The sequence below is a fragment of the Elgaria multicarinata genome, chromosome 6 (genome assembly GCF_023053635.1).
Source record: "Elgaria multicarinata webbii isolate HBS135686 ecotype San Diego chromosome 6, rElgMul1.1.pri, whole genome shotgun sequence".
NCBI lineage: Eukaryota > Metazoa > Chordata > Lepidosauria > Squamata > Anguidae > Elgaria > Elgaria multicarinata.
The window spans coordinates 82,249,250-82,263,616 of NC_086176.1; the positions used below are offsets into that span (position 1 = coordinate 82,249,250).

The window sequence follows — 14,367 nt, forward strand, 5'->3', positions numbered from 1 at the left end:
AATCTGGGAGCACCAAAAGCCACTTCAAAGAAAGTGGCTCGGCCCTTTAACCTTTCCTGGTTCAGGCAGCAGTGACTGCAGGAGTATCTCCTGGTCGCACGCCTAGCTTAAAGGGGTTCAGGATCTTCCCATTTTTTGTCCTCTTGCAAGCAAGTCCTTTTCCCCTGCAGCATTGCCATAAGGAAGCAACTGGCAATTCACCTCAATCATACAAGCAAAAACCAGAAGGGAGGCACCTAAACTGAATGAAATGCAAAAAGAGAGCGTATTTGCAAGGGTGCCAAAGGGGAACTTCTTTATCTGAACCCAACGTGTTTCAAAGACAAAAACTTCTTCATTAGAGGCAATTTTATAAAATACAAAGGCCTTGATGGTATATGAAGGATATCCACCACTTTTGTAAACTGGTTTAGTATGTTTTCAGTATTTACATTTTATATGATGCCTGTCAAAGAAGCTTAAGAAGTTTATCTTAGGTACCTTTGAGAATACATTCTCTTTTTGCATTTTGTTTAATCCACCTAAATCAGCCTTTCCCAACCTGCTGTTCTCCAAATACTTTGGGGTACAACTTCCAGCATTCCCAGGAAGTATGACCGTTGGCCAGTCTGGGTGTGGGTAATGAGAGTTGTTATCCATCACATCTGGGGGGGTATCTGGTTGAGGAAGGCTGACATAAATAAAGGAGAGAGAAGGAAGTCTTGTGTTGCCATAGGTGGATGTGTGATCGCAACACTTTGGTGATCCACCCTGTTGAAGGCAACAATGGATGAGAGTAGAGAAAAACAGCTCCTTTCAGCCAAAGCACGTGCTTTCATTTAGCACCCAGCATTCAGAATTGTGGGTTGTTGTGGTTAAACCGTGGTTTGTTAGCACATCTTGTTTCACGCAACACAACAAATCACAATTCACCAACAACCATAGTCAAACTGTACTTTAGGTTGTTGTGTTGTGTGAACCAAGTCTTAAATCCTTGACTGAGTCTTGTCAGCCACACTAGGAACTGGTAACTGCCGCCCAAGTTAGTGCTGTAGAACCCTGAATTCTTATATGTGTGTATATGAAAGTGCAAAAGGTCTTGTGTCTAACATGGAGATCTTTGATTCTTGATGTGTATTAACATTCTTACATAGGTGTTTTTTTTCAGCATTGAGACCCTGCAATAATGCTTAAAAGGAAGTAGTATTCCATCCCACATGCAGAGTTCCTCCTATTTTATTCTGGTACATAAGTTAAAACAGCTCACTCAAGGGATATGCAGCCAGTGCTGAGGAAGAACCCTTTAGTACAGCTTTACAGGCAACTGTTCTCAGTTCCCTCAGTCACAGAGCTGAGAAAAGCCATGTTCTCCTTTAGGTTTTAAGGGCTGCTTTGTTGGAAAGAAATTTTGATGTTCTTACCAAAGGATTTATGGAAATATTTCCCCTAGCCATAGTCAATTGGCGTTAGCCCTAAATATGTTTGTCTATTTTGACTTCAATCCTGAATATGTCTGCTCAGAATTATTGTTTTAAGTGGCTCATACTTCTGACTACATATGCTTAGCATCAAAATAATAAGCTTGCTTCAGATGCATACTCTACACAGTAGGGATTGTCAGCTAGTGGCCAAAGGCTGTGCCCAGTCCACTTTGGAACACCAGCTGGCCCTTAGTTGCCAACACAGAGACAAGACCAGGCATGGAAGGCGGCTTGGTGGCTGTTGCAGTGGGACTTGCTGAAAAGCCATTAGGAGGAATAGGAAGAGGCTTTCTTTCTCTCCTCAAATTGTCCTCTCCTTATAAAATTAGTTGCTGGCTAAGGCTTTATACTGTGCTGTTTCTCACTGGGAGTGTAAATTAGTTTTGGGTTTTATTTTTTAAAAATTGTTCATGAATAAGTTTCAAGTAAGAGGTCTAGATAGGTCAGATGTATCCAGCTATGCTTAATAAACAAATCTACATGAGTATGTCTGGTCTGACATTCAAGGAGTAAGATGGCTCCTATTAGCTGTTGCACAAGTGCAGCTATTATTGATGAAGGCCATGAGGTGTACACCATGTTTTACCAACATGAACATTGTGAGATCCCATCCATGAGGAGCTTATACTCTGAGCGAATGTAATGTAACAAGATACTGTGCAAACTCAAAAGTGCAGCATAAATGATTAGTGTTGCCCTTCTTGACTTCTATTGTTTGTCATTCTCTGCAGATTTAACAAGACAGGATGAAAGATAGTTTCCAAGGCAGGATAGATAGAAATGCAATTTGGCGAGACAGAAAGTATATGTTTAATTTCTGAAATCTGATGACGTAGCTGGGACCACAGGGACAAATCTAGAACTGGCAGCATAATTCCAGTAGTTGTTTTTTCTGAGTGTTAATAATGACACTTCTAGTACTGGTTGAGCTTTTTTATCTGGTTGAGCTTTTATATTGTATTTTATATTATGGTTTTATACTGTTGTTTTATACTTTGAATGTTTTTAATTTTTGTGAACCGCCCAGAGAGCTCCGGCTATTGGGCGGTATAGAAATGTAATAAATAAGTAAATAAATTAAAAAATAATAATACTCACTCTGTGTTGTTAAACTAAAAAAAAAAGTTAACAATGGATTCAATTATCTTTTTCCATGGCCATGTAAAGTCAATATCACACGTGTTTTAAGATTCCAGTGTTCTGTACGATTCACAGTGAGCCTGTTCAAATAACACGCTAAGCCATGGCTGCTAGCCCTTTTGCAGTAAGTGCTTCATGAGTGTGTTTAAACCATGATTATGTAGCCACCATCATTAGGAATGGTTCACACAACACAATAAGTCATGGTTCACATGAAGACATAATATTTTGCTCAAAACGTTTAACCACCATGGCTTAGCGTGTCATTGGAAAACTGTCAATATGTATAGATTTAGTTTGTATATATATTGCCAAAACATGGCTTGACCATTACATGATTGACTCTTGGGTTTATGCATTCAGATTCCCTCCTTGACTCTGTGCAAACCATAGCTTGCCATTACATCTGAATGGACAAACTTGGGCTCTTGGGAGGAAAAGTGGGATACAAATGTAATAAATAAAGCCTTGTAGATTGTTAATCCCATCAAAGGAGTTTTTCTTGGACAGTTCAAATGCAGAATGGAAAATGAACTCTTTCCCAATCAACACATCTGTGCTATGGTTAAAGTTTTTATTGTTCTTACCCTTAGTACTTAGTAACATTTTAGTTTTCAAAACATGTTCAGGAGGTCTGATATTGGGAATGGTGTATTGACATTTACCAAGTACCAAGGATAAGAACAATAAAAATAGTTTTTAACCTTACTATAGATGTGTTGATTGGGAAAGAGTTTGTTTTCCTTTATGCATTTCAGTGGTTGGAGGAAAACTCTTTTGTTGGGATTAGTAATCTATAAGATTCTGTTAGCAAATGCGTATATCTTTGCCAAATTACTAATTTGTTAAAAATAAAAACTGGATTATCCAATGCAACCTTTCAAACCATGGGTTCCAATTCTGATTTGGAAAGCAGACTGATTTGGATATAACAGTATACTGTGCTTTGCCAATTTGGATGTAGCTGGATGGAATTGGAGCATGCAGGGGAATTTGTGCACTCCAGGTTTGCTCATGTAACACTACACACAAAGGGATTTGGACTTGATTTTTCTATAACAGAAGCCCTTGATTCTAGATAGCAACTACTTTTGAAATTGGAGTGTAAAACCCATTTGTAAAATAACATAGCAGACTGATGCTTGAAGAAGAAAAAAGTCAAAAATTGCTCTGGGCACATCCAAGCCCGTGGGTGATGATAAAGTAGTTCTTTGAATTCTGATCTTAGAGCATAACATTGAGAGTAACTTTGCAGAGGCAGGGGAGGAAAAGTTGCTCTTTTTAGGGTAAAGTCATGTTTTTCCTCAGATATCTAGATTTGTAGCCTTAAATAGTTTAAAATAACCTTGGGGAAATAATCTTCCTGCCTACGGATTCTTATGCATTTGACTTATGAGGGAAAGACAGCGTTGTGAAGAACATAAGAAGAGCTATGCTGGATCAGACCAAAAGCCTATCTAGTCCAGCATTCTGTTCTCACAGTGGTCAACCAGATGCCTATGGGAAGCCTACAGCAGGATGTGAATGTGATAGTATCCTCCTGCTTATATTCCCCTTGGCCTCCATTAATTTGTTTAAAACCATCTCCTTTTAAAGTTATCCAAGTTGGTGACCATCATTACATTTTGTGCTGCAGAATTCCATACAGTTAATGACTGGATTTATTTATTTATTTATTACATTTTTATACCGCCCAATAGCCGAAGCTCTCTGGGTGGTTCACAAAAATTAAAACCATGAAAAGCATAATAAAACAACCAACAGTCTAAAAACACAAATACAAATGTAGTGGTTTGCTGTTGAAATTTGGTGGGAAATCCTTGCCCCCCCCCTTTGCCTAGCAAGGGCTAATGACATTGCTCTAGCATTTGTTGTTGTTTATTCGTTCAGTCATTTCCGGCTCTTCGTGATTTCATGGACCAGCCCACGCCAGAGCTTTCTGTCGGCCGTTGCCACCCCTAGCTCCCCCAAGGTCAAGTCTGTCACCTCCAGAATATCATCCATTCATCTTGCCCTTGGTTGGCCCCTCTTCCTTTTGCCTTCCACTTTCCCTAGTATCAGCCTCTTCTCCAGGGTATCCTGTCTTCTCATTATGTGGCCAAAGTACTTCAGTTTTGCCTTTAATACCATTCCCTCAAGTGAGCAGTATGGCTTTATTTCCTGGAGTATGGACTGGTTTGATCTTCTTGCAGTCCAAGGCACTCTCAGAATTTTCCTCCAACACCACAGTTCCAAAGCATCTATCTTCCTTCGCTCAGCTTTCCTTATGGTCCAGCTCTCGCAGCCATAGGTTACTACAGGGAATACCATTGCTTTAACTATGCGGACCTTTGTTGTCAGTGTGGTGTCTCTGCTCTTAACTATTTTATTAAGATTTGTCATTGCTCTCCTCCCAAGAAGTAAACGTCTTCTGATTTCCTGGTTGCAGTCAGCGTCTGCAGTAATCTTTGCACCCAGAAATGCAAAGTCTGTCACTGCCTCCACGTTTTCTCCCTCTATTTGCCAGTTATCAATCAAGCTGGTTGCCATAATCTTGGTTTTTTTGAGGTTTAACTGCATCCCAGCTTTTGCACTTTCTTCTTTCACCTTTGTCATAAGGCTCCTCAGCTCCTCCTCGCTTTCAGCCATCAAAGTGGTGTCTTCTGCATATCTGAGATTGTTAATGTTTCTTCCTGCGATTTTAACTCCAGCCTTGGATTCGTCAAGCCCAGCACATCACATGATGTGTTCGGCATACAAGTTGACTAGGTAAAGTGAGAGTATACAACCCTGCCATACTCCTTTCCCAATCTTAAACCAATCCATTGTTCCGTGGTCCGTTCTTACCGTTGCTACTTGTTCGTTATACAGATTCCTCAGGAGGCAGACAAGATGACTTGGTATCCCCATGCCACCAAGAACTTGCCACAGTTTGTTGTGATCCACACAGTCAAAGGCTTTAGAATAGTCAATAAAACAGAAATAGATGTTTTTCTGGAACTCCCTGGCTTTCTCCATTATCCAGCGGATATTGGCAATTTGGTCTCTAGTTCCTCTACATCTACTGGAGTGTAAATGGATGCAATCCCTTTATTCAGCTTCCCTGCAATTAATTTTTTTATTTATCTTAATGTTATTGGCAATATGTTTCTCCTTTTCATTCTCTTCATTTGGGCAAGACTTCAGTTTGTTGAAGAAAATCTTCTTTTCTCCAATAGCTTCTTTGGATCTGCTTATGAACCATGCTGGAGATCTCTTGGACTTTGTTCTGCCTTTTCTGATGTGCAGTATAATTTCTAGCTGTGCTGCCATTACTGTGGGCCTGAGTAACCCCCAATCACTCTCTGGGCGGTTTTGTGAACCGCCCAGAGAGCTTCGGCTATTGGGCGGTATAAAAATCTAATTAAAAAAAAAATCACTCTGGAGAGATTTGACTCTCTTGGCCTTCCCTTTCAACTTCCTTTTTACCAGTTCCTTTATGGTATATATATCCCCCTTTGAAGAGAAATAAGATTTTGTTGGAGTTCCTTGCCAAGTTTCCGTGTACATACAAATTAAATTTGATAGCACTGCGGTCACTGTTCTTAATTGGTTCAATAACACTCACGTCTCCACAAGGTCCTGGTCACCATTTAGGCTTAATCCAGGTTCCCATCCTAGCTGGTCAGTTCCATAATCAACTGTTGTTGGGTGCAGTTGCTTAGGGTATCAAGAAATTTTACCTCTTTGTTGTGACTGCAGCATGCATTTATCCAGTCTGTGTGAGGGTAATTAAAGTCACCCATGACTACAACAAAAGGAATCCCATGTTTTCCTTGTAATGTGTATTTCCTCTCTTACACGAGCATTTCAAGGATATTCATTTGTTTTGCCTTTCAAAAGCTGAAGAAGGGAGGGTCTTTTAGATAGGTGGGCTTTCATTTGCCCATCCCATGAGAGTCTTAACTTTTATTTATTTATTGCATTTCTATACCGCCCAATAGCCAAAGTTCTCTGGGTGGTTTACAAAAAACTAGTAGAACTGATAAAAAAATCTTATTCAGCCAATTTTTCTGATGTATCTTTCCGTACGAATATTTTAACATTGCTCTAGTAATCAATTGTAAAATATAACTGAAGCATAAAGGCTTGACACATTAATAACGGAGACAGATACTGACCCAGGGTCAATCCTGTACATGTATGGCTTCATCTCTCTCTCTCCCAGCTGCTCCCCTCTTCATGCACTGATGCTTTGGCTGATGGGCAGTATAAAAATGTAATGTACACTAGTGATTTGGGATATTACGTTAAGCCCACGAAGACTCATTATTGTTAGTACTGAGGGTCATGTTAACCTGAATTGGTTTTATGTACAATATAAAATAGCCAAAACTCATCCAAGCAGATTTCATTGACTAGTAAAAGGTTATGCTAAACCAGTCTTCCCAAGCCTTCTGCTCTCCAGATGTTTTGGACTACAACTCCCAGCATTCCTTACTGTTAGCCATCATGGCTAGGGTTAATGGGAGTTGAAGTCCAAAACATCATGAGAGCTTCAAGTTGAGGAAAGGTGACCTAGACATTGATGAGGAATCTGTTTTAGATATGGAGCGGTACACAAAATACATACATACATGCATAGAAGGTAATGTACACATGCACTTTCTTCTCAGAGCAGTGAATTGAATTGCATCATGAACCAATTTGTAACTCCATTTTATTTAAAAAGCTGCTTGTCAAGCATCATGCTGGTCTGCTATTAGTGGGAGAATGTGGGGGAGAAAGGTGGGAAGCTTGCTGTATAGTCCTAGATTTATTTATTTTATTTTATTTTTAAATATATTGCCTGTCAGCAAGGCTTCTAGGCAGTTTATAAAGTAAATTAGAAAGCCTGGGAGATAAGCACGTCTTTGTCTATCACCAAAAATATAACGGTTTTGGTATCCAGTGAGCCTCCCTGGGGGAGGTCACTGCCCACCTTATCTTGGATGGTCATCTTCAGAGCTCACCAGGAGGAGACTGATATTTCTTGCATGTGTAAGTGCGAAATTTTGAAACTCCATGATAAAAGACACTAAAGGGAAATTAGTAGAAAGAAAATGGAACAGTTCAAATATATTTAATAATCCAGTAACTAGTTTTGAGCAACTCATTTGGGAAAAGTGGCTTATCAATGGAATTGTTAAAAATTGCATAAAGGAAATGGGAAAACGTTATGTCGGTATTATGAAGTTTAAACATTGCCTTGCTTATCCTTATTCTTTCACCAGGAAAACTATGAACGAATGAAAGCACTAGTGACAGAACTTCAACAGCAATCAGAAAAGATCAGATTAGGTATGTATGCCCTGTTTTTCTCTTATTAGAGCATCTTATTATGTAGGATCTTGGTTGTGTTTGGCTTTCAATATTGTGGTTAAGTGACTGTGTTTAAGAACACAGTAGAGGCAGTAATAGTTAACATTTGTTTAGCATCAGTGTAGAAGTGACCCTGCTCCTGCTTAGAAGCCCTACAAACTCCTAGTCAGACGTGGACAGAAATTGAGGACGGATCAGGGACTTAAAGTGAGGAGTGCGGATGAGCTTGGGAAGAGTCTAATGGTAATGCTGGTATAAGGTAAGATTTTAGGAAGGGTTTTGCTAACAAAGTGTGTCTTAAGAGTGTCAGAAAACAAGAGTGATGTGGTTTGTGAGATGCTTTTATGGAAGCCCAAAGACAGGAGTGGGAGAAGACAAAGAGCCAGAACAGTAGGCTAACTTGTGTAGTACAGAGGAGCAGCTTAAAACCATAGAGGATAATGAAAGACATGTGGGTTTAGATGTTGTCTATGTATTGTGCTTGTTCCTGAAAGTCATCCATACATTGGTGGGGCTCCTTGAAGCTGCACTAATGTCTGGAATAGGTTCTTGTGTGCTTTGGCTGGATCAGCCTTGTATTTAATAACTTGCCTGGTTGCCATAGACAACCAGGAACTTTTCATCCCATTTAGTTTCTGTGCAGGCCACAGAGGAAGAAAAGCTCATTTTTCCATGGTAATGTAGCAGGATGGTAGAGGAGAAACAATTGCTACATCCCTCCTCCTTCTCCAGGGCATTTTATAGAAAGCATTTTTAAGTTGTCTGCCAAGAGGCTAGAAGCCTGTGTTTCCATGCAGGCTGCAGACGATGAGGCTTCCCCCTTGCAGGCTAGTAAACTTTTCTGCAGGCTAGTAAATTTTGTGGCCTCAATTACAAGGCTGGAGTAGATCAAGTGACAAGTACCCTTACCATTACCAAACCTCAGATGTTACTGCAGCTGTGGGGAGCACCAACCATGTGAAAGTGGTTTTCAGCAGCAATAGTGCTGCTGTAATAATGATTGAGTCTCAGAAGTGGAGTTTTTCAGTTTGAAGTTGATGTGAAGCAGGACATGACAGGTTGTGAAAGAATAAGGGAGAGCAATTACATAGTCATTGCAAAGGAGAAAAGAAACACATTCAGCCAAAGCAGTTTGAATCAACTGAAGGCCTTTAAGAAGGCTTTTAACAGTAGTTTACTCAAGACAAGGGATAAGCACATGTACTGATCTCAAGACAAGGAGTAAGCACATGTCAGTCCCCACACCCTCTCACTCTTCCAACGTTCTTTGTCATTGAGTTAACGTTGGGCTGTCTTGGTTTTTACCCCCACTTAGGTTTTCTTCTTCTTAATACGCAGACCTTGGTGTTTGTTGTGTTTTGACTGTGGCAAAATCTTAACTGCAGTGAAACATTCAAGCCTATAGGTGGTTATCCAATGTAGTTCAAGCTACAACAAAGGTGGTCTAAATCCCGCTAGAAGTCAGAACACAGTCAGACAAAGAGGACAAGGCAGCAGCAAGAGTGGTCAAGGTAACAAGCCAGAAGTCAAACACAGTAAATCAGTTGAGTACATTACGCAGTCCAGAAGCAGGGATATTAGGCAGTCCAAAAAGTCAGGAAACAAGAGTATCAGTTGCAGAGCACAATTCAGACTGTAATTCCAATGCTGGCTGGATTTCCAGTGAAGGCTTATAAGCCTAAAGACTGCTGGACCCCACCCAGAGCTCAGCTGTAGTAATTGAAGCTCCCTTTCCAGAGCCTGACTCCTGAGGAGTCACTTTCTCTTGAGGAGACCTTTTCTGGAGGCGAGCACTTCTTTGCACAGGAGTTCTACTAGCCTGCTGCTTGAGGTGACAGCACCTGCAACCTCCTTCCAAGAGGGCTCAGGCTCCTGTGGGTCTGGTTGCAGTCCCAGGGCTGGGGTGGGTTACTGCTAAAGGTTGGAGCTGCTTGTTCAACTGCTTGCACAAGTAGAGTAATCAAAGACTAGAGTAATCAAAGATCTTGCATGACAGGTGGCGGAGAGAAGTCACGGAACCTTCACACATCAAGAGGAAAATTGTTACCTAGAGAAAGAATTGACAGACTTATAGATCCTGGGTGGGTATTTGCTGCTTTGTTATTAATATTTTAACATATGAGGGCTTGTATCCAATGGTGTCATTCTGCTGATGGAAGCAATTAGGACAGTGGAACTGGGAGGGGGTGATTTCTCTTCCACCCACCAGCCTGTCACACAGTCTCAAAATCTGCTCTGGAGACTGGGAAACTCTCAGGAGCAGATTTTCAGATGGCGTAGAGGGTTGCAGGAGGGAAGAGAGAGAGGGAGGAAGTCTTGTTGCACCTGTAGATTTCCCCATGTGCAACGTTGGATTTAACCCAATCATGTAATCATGGTTGTTAGTTACCTTGAGCAAAAATTCTAAAATAAATAATTAAAAATACAATTGCTTTATTAACTAGGCTATTTAGCTATGAGTTTAAAAATGTAATATTGATCAGCACCAAAATGCTTTATGGGCTAACTTTTCAGAGACTTTTTCTCTCTTCTCAGGTCTCCATTTTTGGAGTTCTCCCAGTTTGCAGGTTACCAGCTATATGGCAATGAAGAGGTACCAGCAGGTGGCATCATTACAGGCATTGGGCGGGTGTCAGGGTGAGAACTGCTACTGGTACAATGTCTGTGGTGTCCGTTGGTTTCAGTTCTGACTTTCTGATACTTACAAAATATTAGAAAACAATCTCAAGAAACCAGAATTAATAGGTTTATTATTATTACGGTATCTTAGTTTTCCCTTCTTTCTACTGCAATCTGTGATTCACTGTGATTCGCTGTCAAAAATCTGTTGCTCTGTCAACTGATTATCAACCTGGCACTGAACGTCAGGACCAGAGAGTTCAAAGAAGGATTATGAAAGCTCCTTTTTTTGTCTCCTTTCTTGTTTGATAATGAAGTAATGGTTTAATGTGTATACATTTTATAGTATCCAGGAATTCTGCTGCTATTAAAACAAGTGTAGCGTAATAGAATAATGCTTCTTAGAAAGTTGAAATAATGATGAAAATTGAAATGAAAGCCTTGTAGCCTTTAGACCCCTGGCCTGAGCTTTCCCATTCCTCCTCTAGGAGTTAGATTAGTGTAACCATTGCTTTCGTTTCTTGTCCTAAATATTTATTTATTTATTTATTTATTACATTTTTATACCGCCCAATAGCCGAAGCTCTTTAATCTGCCTCTTTCATTGCTGCAATACAATCTAGACCTTTCTTTCACATGACAGATGTAGAATGCAGCTTCTCAGTTTCTATTTAACAGTCATAGATGTTTGTGGAACAAGCTGTATTATAGCATATGGGGTGCTGGAAATCTTTACCAGATATGATTTGAGCCTCAAACCAAGACACACTTATTTGAATGAAAGTTCCGTTGATTTCATTGTTGTGTTTTGATTAACCTTAGTAATTCTCTTGCTCAACAGTGAAGTATTTAGTTATTGTAAATTGTTTGTATTTCAGAGTGGAGTGTTTGATTATTGCCAATGATGCAACTGTCAAAGGTGGAACATATTATCCAATCACTGTAAAGAAACATTTACGTGCTCAAGAAATTGCAATGCAAAATCATCTCCCTTGTCTGTACTTAGGTATGTTCTATTGCAAATGCGACTATTCATTGATGAGCTAAGATATGAGGCAGGCTTCATTTCTGAGAGGCAATATCTTGATGGTCATGGGTTCCCCACACCTTGTTTAGAAACTCAAGCAGTATTTTGAGTTGTAGTCCATTATATATGTCTTTCCTTTGTAGGATAACTTTTAATTTATGGCTGTGTTCAGGTTGCAGCTGAAACAATTTGAACTGGATTTAAATGCCTATTAAATTCACCATGCAGATGAAACACTTGGTTTGTGGACAGCCCCTTGTTTTATTAAATTGAATGGCACAGACTCTTATAAAATGAATAAAAAAAGTTTCATTAAACAGAATAGAAATATTGCACTCAGAGGAATAATGAAAGTAAAATAAATGACGGCCTTACAAACTTCTTGAAGTTGTTCTCACCAGCAGTGGTGACATCTATTCCCTGGATTTCTAGATCTTAGAAGCACCACCTCCCAATCTTCTATTAATAATCCCAATTTGGTCATGGTGCATGTTGCTGTTCCTATATTGTTCCAGCATTGACTGAGCAGAACTCCCCTTCCATCTGTAACAGCTGTTTACCCCATTTGTCATATAATATTGGTTTCCATCTAAGGGCATGTCTAGACCAGCCCTATATCCTGGGGTAGCCCCTGGATCATCCCTGTGCATCCAAATGACATACAGGGGATCCCGGGGATGACCAGGGACTTTCCCCAGGATATCGGGAACTGTGGAAAACCCGACTTTTCCGCGGTTCTGGGACCATCTCGCGGAGCGCGGGCTGTTTGGCTGCTGCTCCCGGATCGTCCCGTCCTCCCTGCGAGTAGCGGGGCACTTGAAATGGGCACGGAGCTGCACGGAGCTATCTATCTATCTGTCTGCAAATATATGTGATTATATATGATTAACAGTTATTACAATATGCAAATATATGCTAATTTAATCTGCCCACACCATCCTAAAATGGTAAAAGGTAAAGGTGCAGAAGATAGGTAGAAGATGTGTTACAATGCAAAACAGTACAGTGAAGAATAATCAACACATGCATCAAATTGTATATCAGGCTGTGTGACATTGATTGTTTCATTGCTTGCTAGAAAAATGCCTATTAAATGTTGGCAGCAGATGAAAGGTGTGGGCCTTAAGCATCCTATGACCAGAGTGAAACTGTCTGGCTTCCCCATTTTCAAGTCCTGGGTTCCACTCTACTCTTTCTTTTATTTGAAGGATAGTGATGGATGAAGGGCTATAGATTGGAAATAAAGAAAAACACTTCATCAAAGCACTGTCATGTGAAGGCCCCAGTGTGCGTTGCAGCAGTGACAGTAGTTGTAATTTATTTAAAGCATTTCATCCTGCTCTGCAGCCAACCTCCCCACCTACCCCCAGAGCGGCTTACAAAAACTAATAATTCGACAGTCCCTGCCCTCAGGTGTACAACTTAAAAGGCACAAGATTCAAGGAAAGGCATGAGGAGGGAAGAGGAAAAAGGAAGATGGTTGTGATTCAGCTGCCCAGATTTGGGTGGGGGAAGAAAGCAAGATCTTTCTCTCCTCCCCGGCCAAACCTGACAATGTTGCTGCTTCACTTGAACTCTCTCAGTGCCCTACCTGAAGGGACAAATGCTTTCAAGTAATGTTTAGATAATATGCCTTTTATAAATGTTCAATCTTTATTTTAACTTAGTTGATTCTGGAGGTGCGAACTTGCCTCGCCAGGCAGAGGTGTTTCCTGATCGTGATCATTTTGGTAGGATTTTCTATAACCAAGCAGTCATGTCCTCACAGAGAATTCCACAGGTAATTTTATTTGGAAATAAAAGCAGGAATAAAATAAAATTAGACTGTGAATGTATGTAGTGTGTATTGTTGGACCACACACGTAGCATTTGGAACTGAGTACTTGGGGCTAGCTTCGGCTGATCTGCCAGCTGCGGCCTTTCCTGGACAGGTACAACCTAGCCACAGTAGTGCATGCACTAGTAACTTCCTGATTAGACTACTGCAATGCACTCTATGTGGGGCTGCCCTTGAAGACAACTTGGAAGTTGCAGCTAGTGCAAAATGCAGCAGCTAGACTGCTGGTGGGTACATCTTGCAGAGACCACATAATACCGGTCTTAAAGGAATTGCACTGGCTGCCTATATGCTTTTGGTCGGAATCTAAGGTGTTGGTAATGACGTTTAAAGCCCTAAATGGCTTGGGACCTCAATACTTGAGGGAGCGCCTCTCCTTATATATACCTGCCCGAAACTTGAGATCTGTTGGAGGAGCCCTTCTCTGCATCCCATCAGCACAACACATTCGCTATGATGGGACAAGGGAGAGGGCTTTCTCTGTTGTGGCACCCTGACTGTGGAATGCCCTCCCCTTGGAGGCCCAACTGGCGTAAATGCTGATTTTATTCCAGTGCCAAGTGAAAACATGGCTTTTTAACAAAGCTTTTAATGGTTGAATTCACTAAGTTGGCACATTGTTTTAACTGTTTTAATAGTTTTACTGCTTTTAAATTATATATTGTTTTAACTTGGTTTATGATTTAATTTGTTTTTAGCTGTGTATATTTACTGTTTTATACTGTATGCTTTTATCTGTACGCTGCCTTGAGATCTTATTGATATAGAGCAGGATATAAATGTTTTAAATAAATAATAAATATTAATTGTGTGTGTGTGTGTGTGTGCGTGCGCGCATGCATGCAAATAGTCATCTTTGTAGTGACAATGTCATAACTCGGTTGGCCTCGGCTTTTCAAAGCGAATAGCTAGTCAAGAACTCCCAATTTTTTGAACTTTTGCCTTAACTGATAAGGACTCTTTTT

The 14,367-nt window shown here is 40.4% G+C and overlaps 1 protein-coding gene across 1 annotated transcript in view; it reads left to right on the forward strand.

The window, feature by feature from the left end:
* MCCC2 (methylcrotonyl-CoA carboxylase subunit 2) overlaps positions 1-14,367 on the forward strand; it is a 41,658-nt gene that overhangs the window by 834 nt on the left and 26,457 nt on the right. The window contains exons 2-6 of the mRNA XM_063127917.1: positions 7,832-7,898; positions 9,916-10,000; positions 10,455-10,556; positions 11,417-11,544; positions 13,233-13,345. Of these exons, the coding sequence (XP_062983987.1) occupies positions 7,832-7,898; positions 9,916-10,000; positions 10,455-10,556; positions 11,417-11,544; positions 13,233-13,345 (495 nt within the window). The remainder of the gene's footprint in view (positions 1-7,831; positions 7,899-9,915; positions 10,001-10,454; positions 10,557-11,416; positions 11,545-13,232; positions 13,346-14,367) is intronic.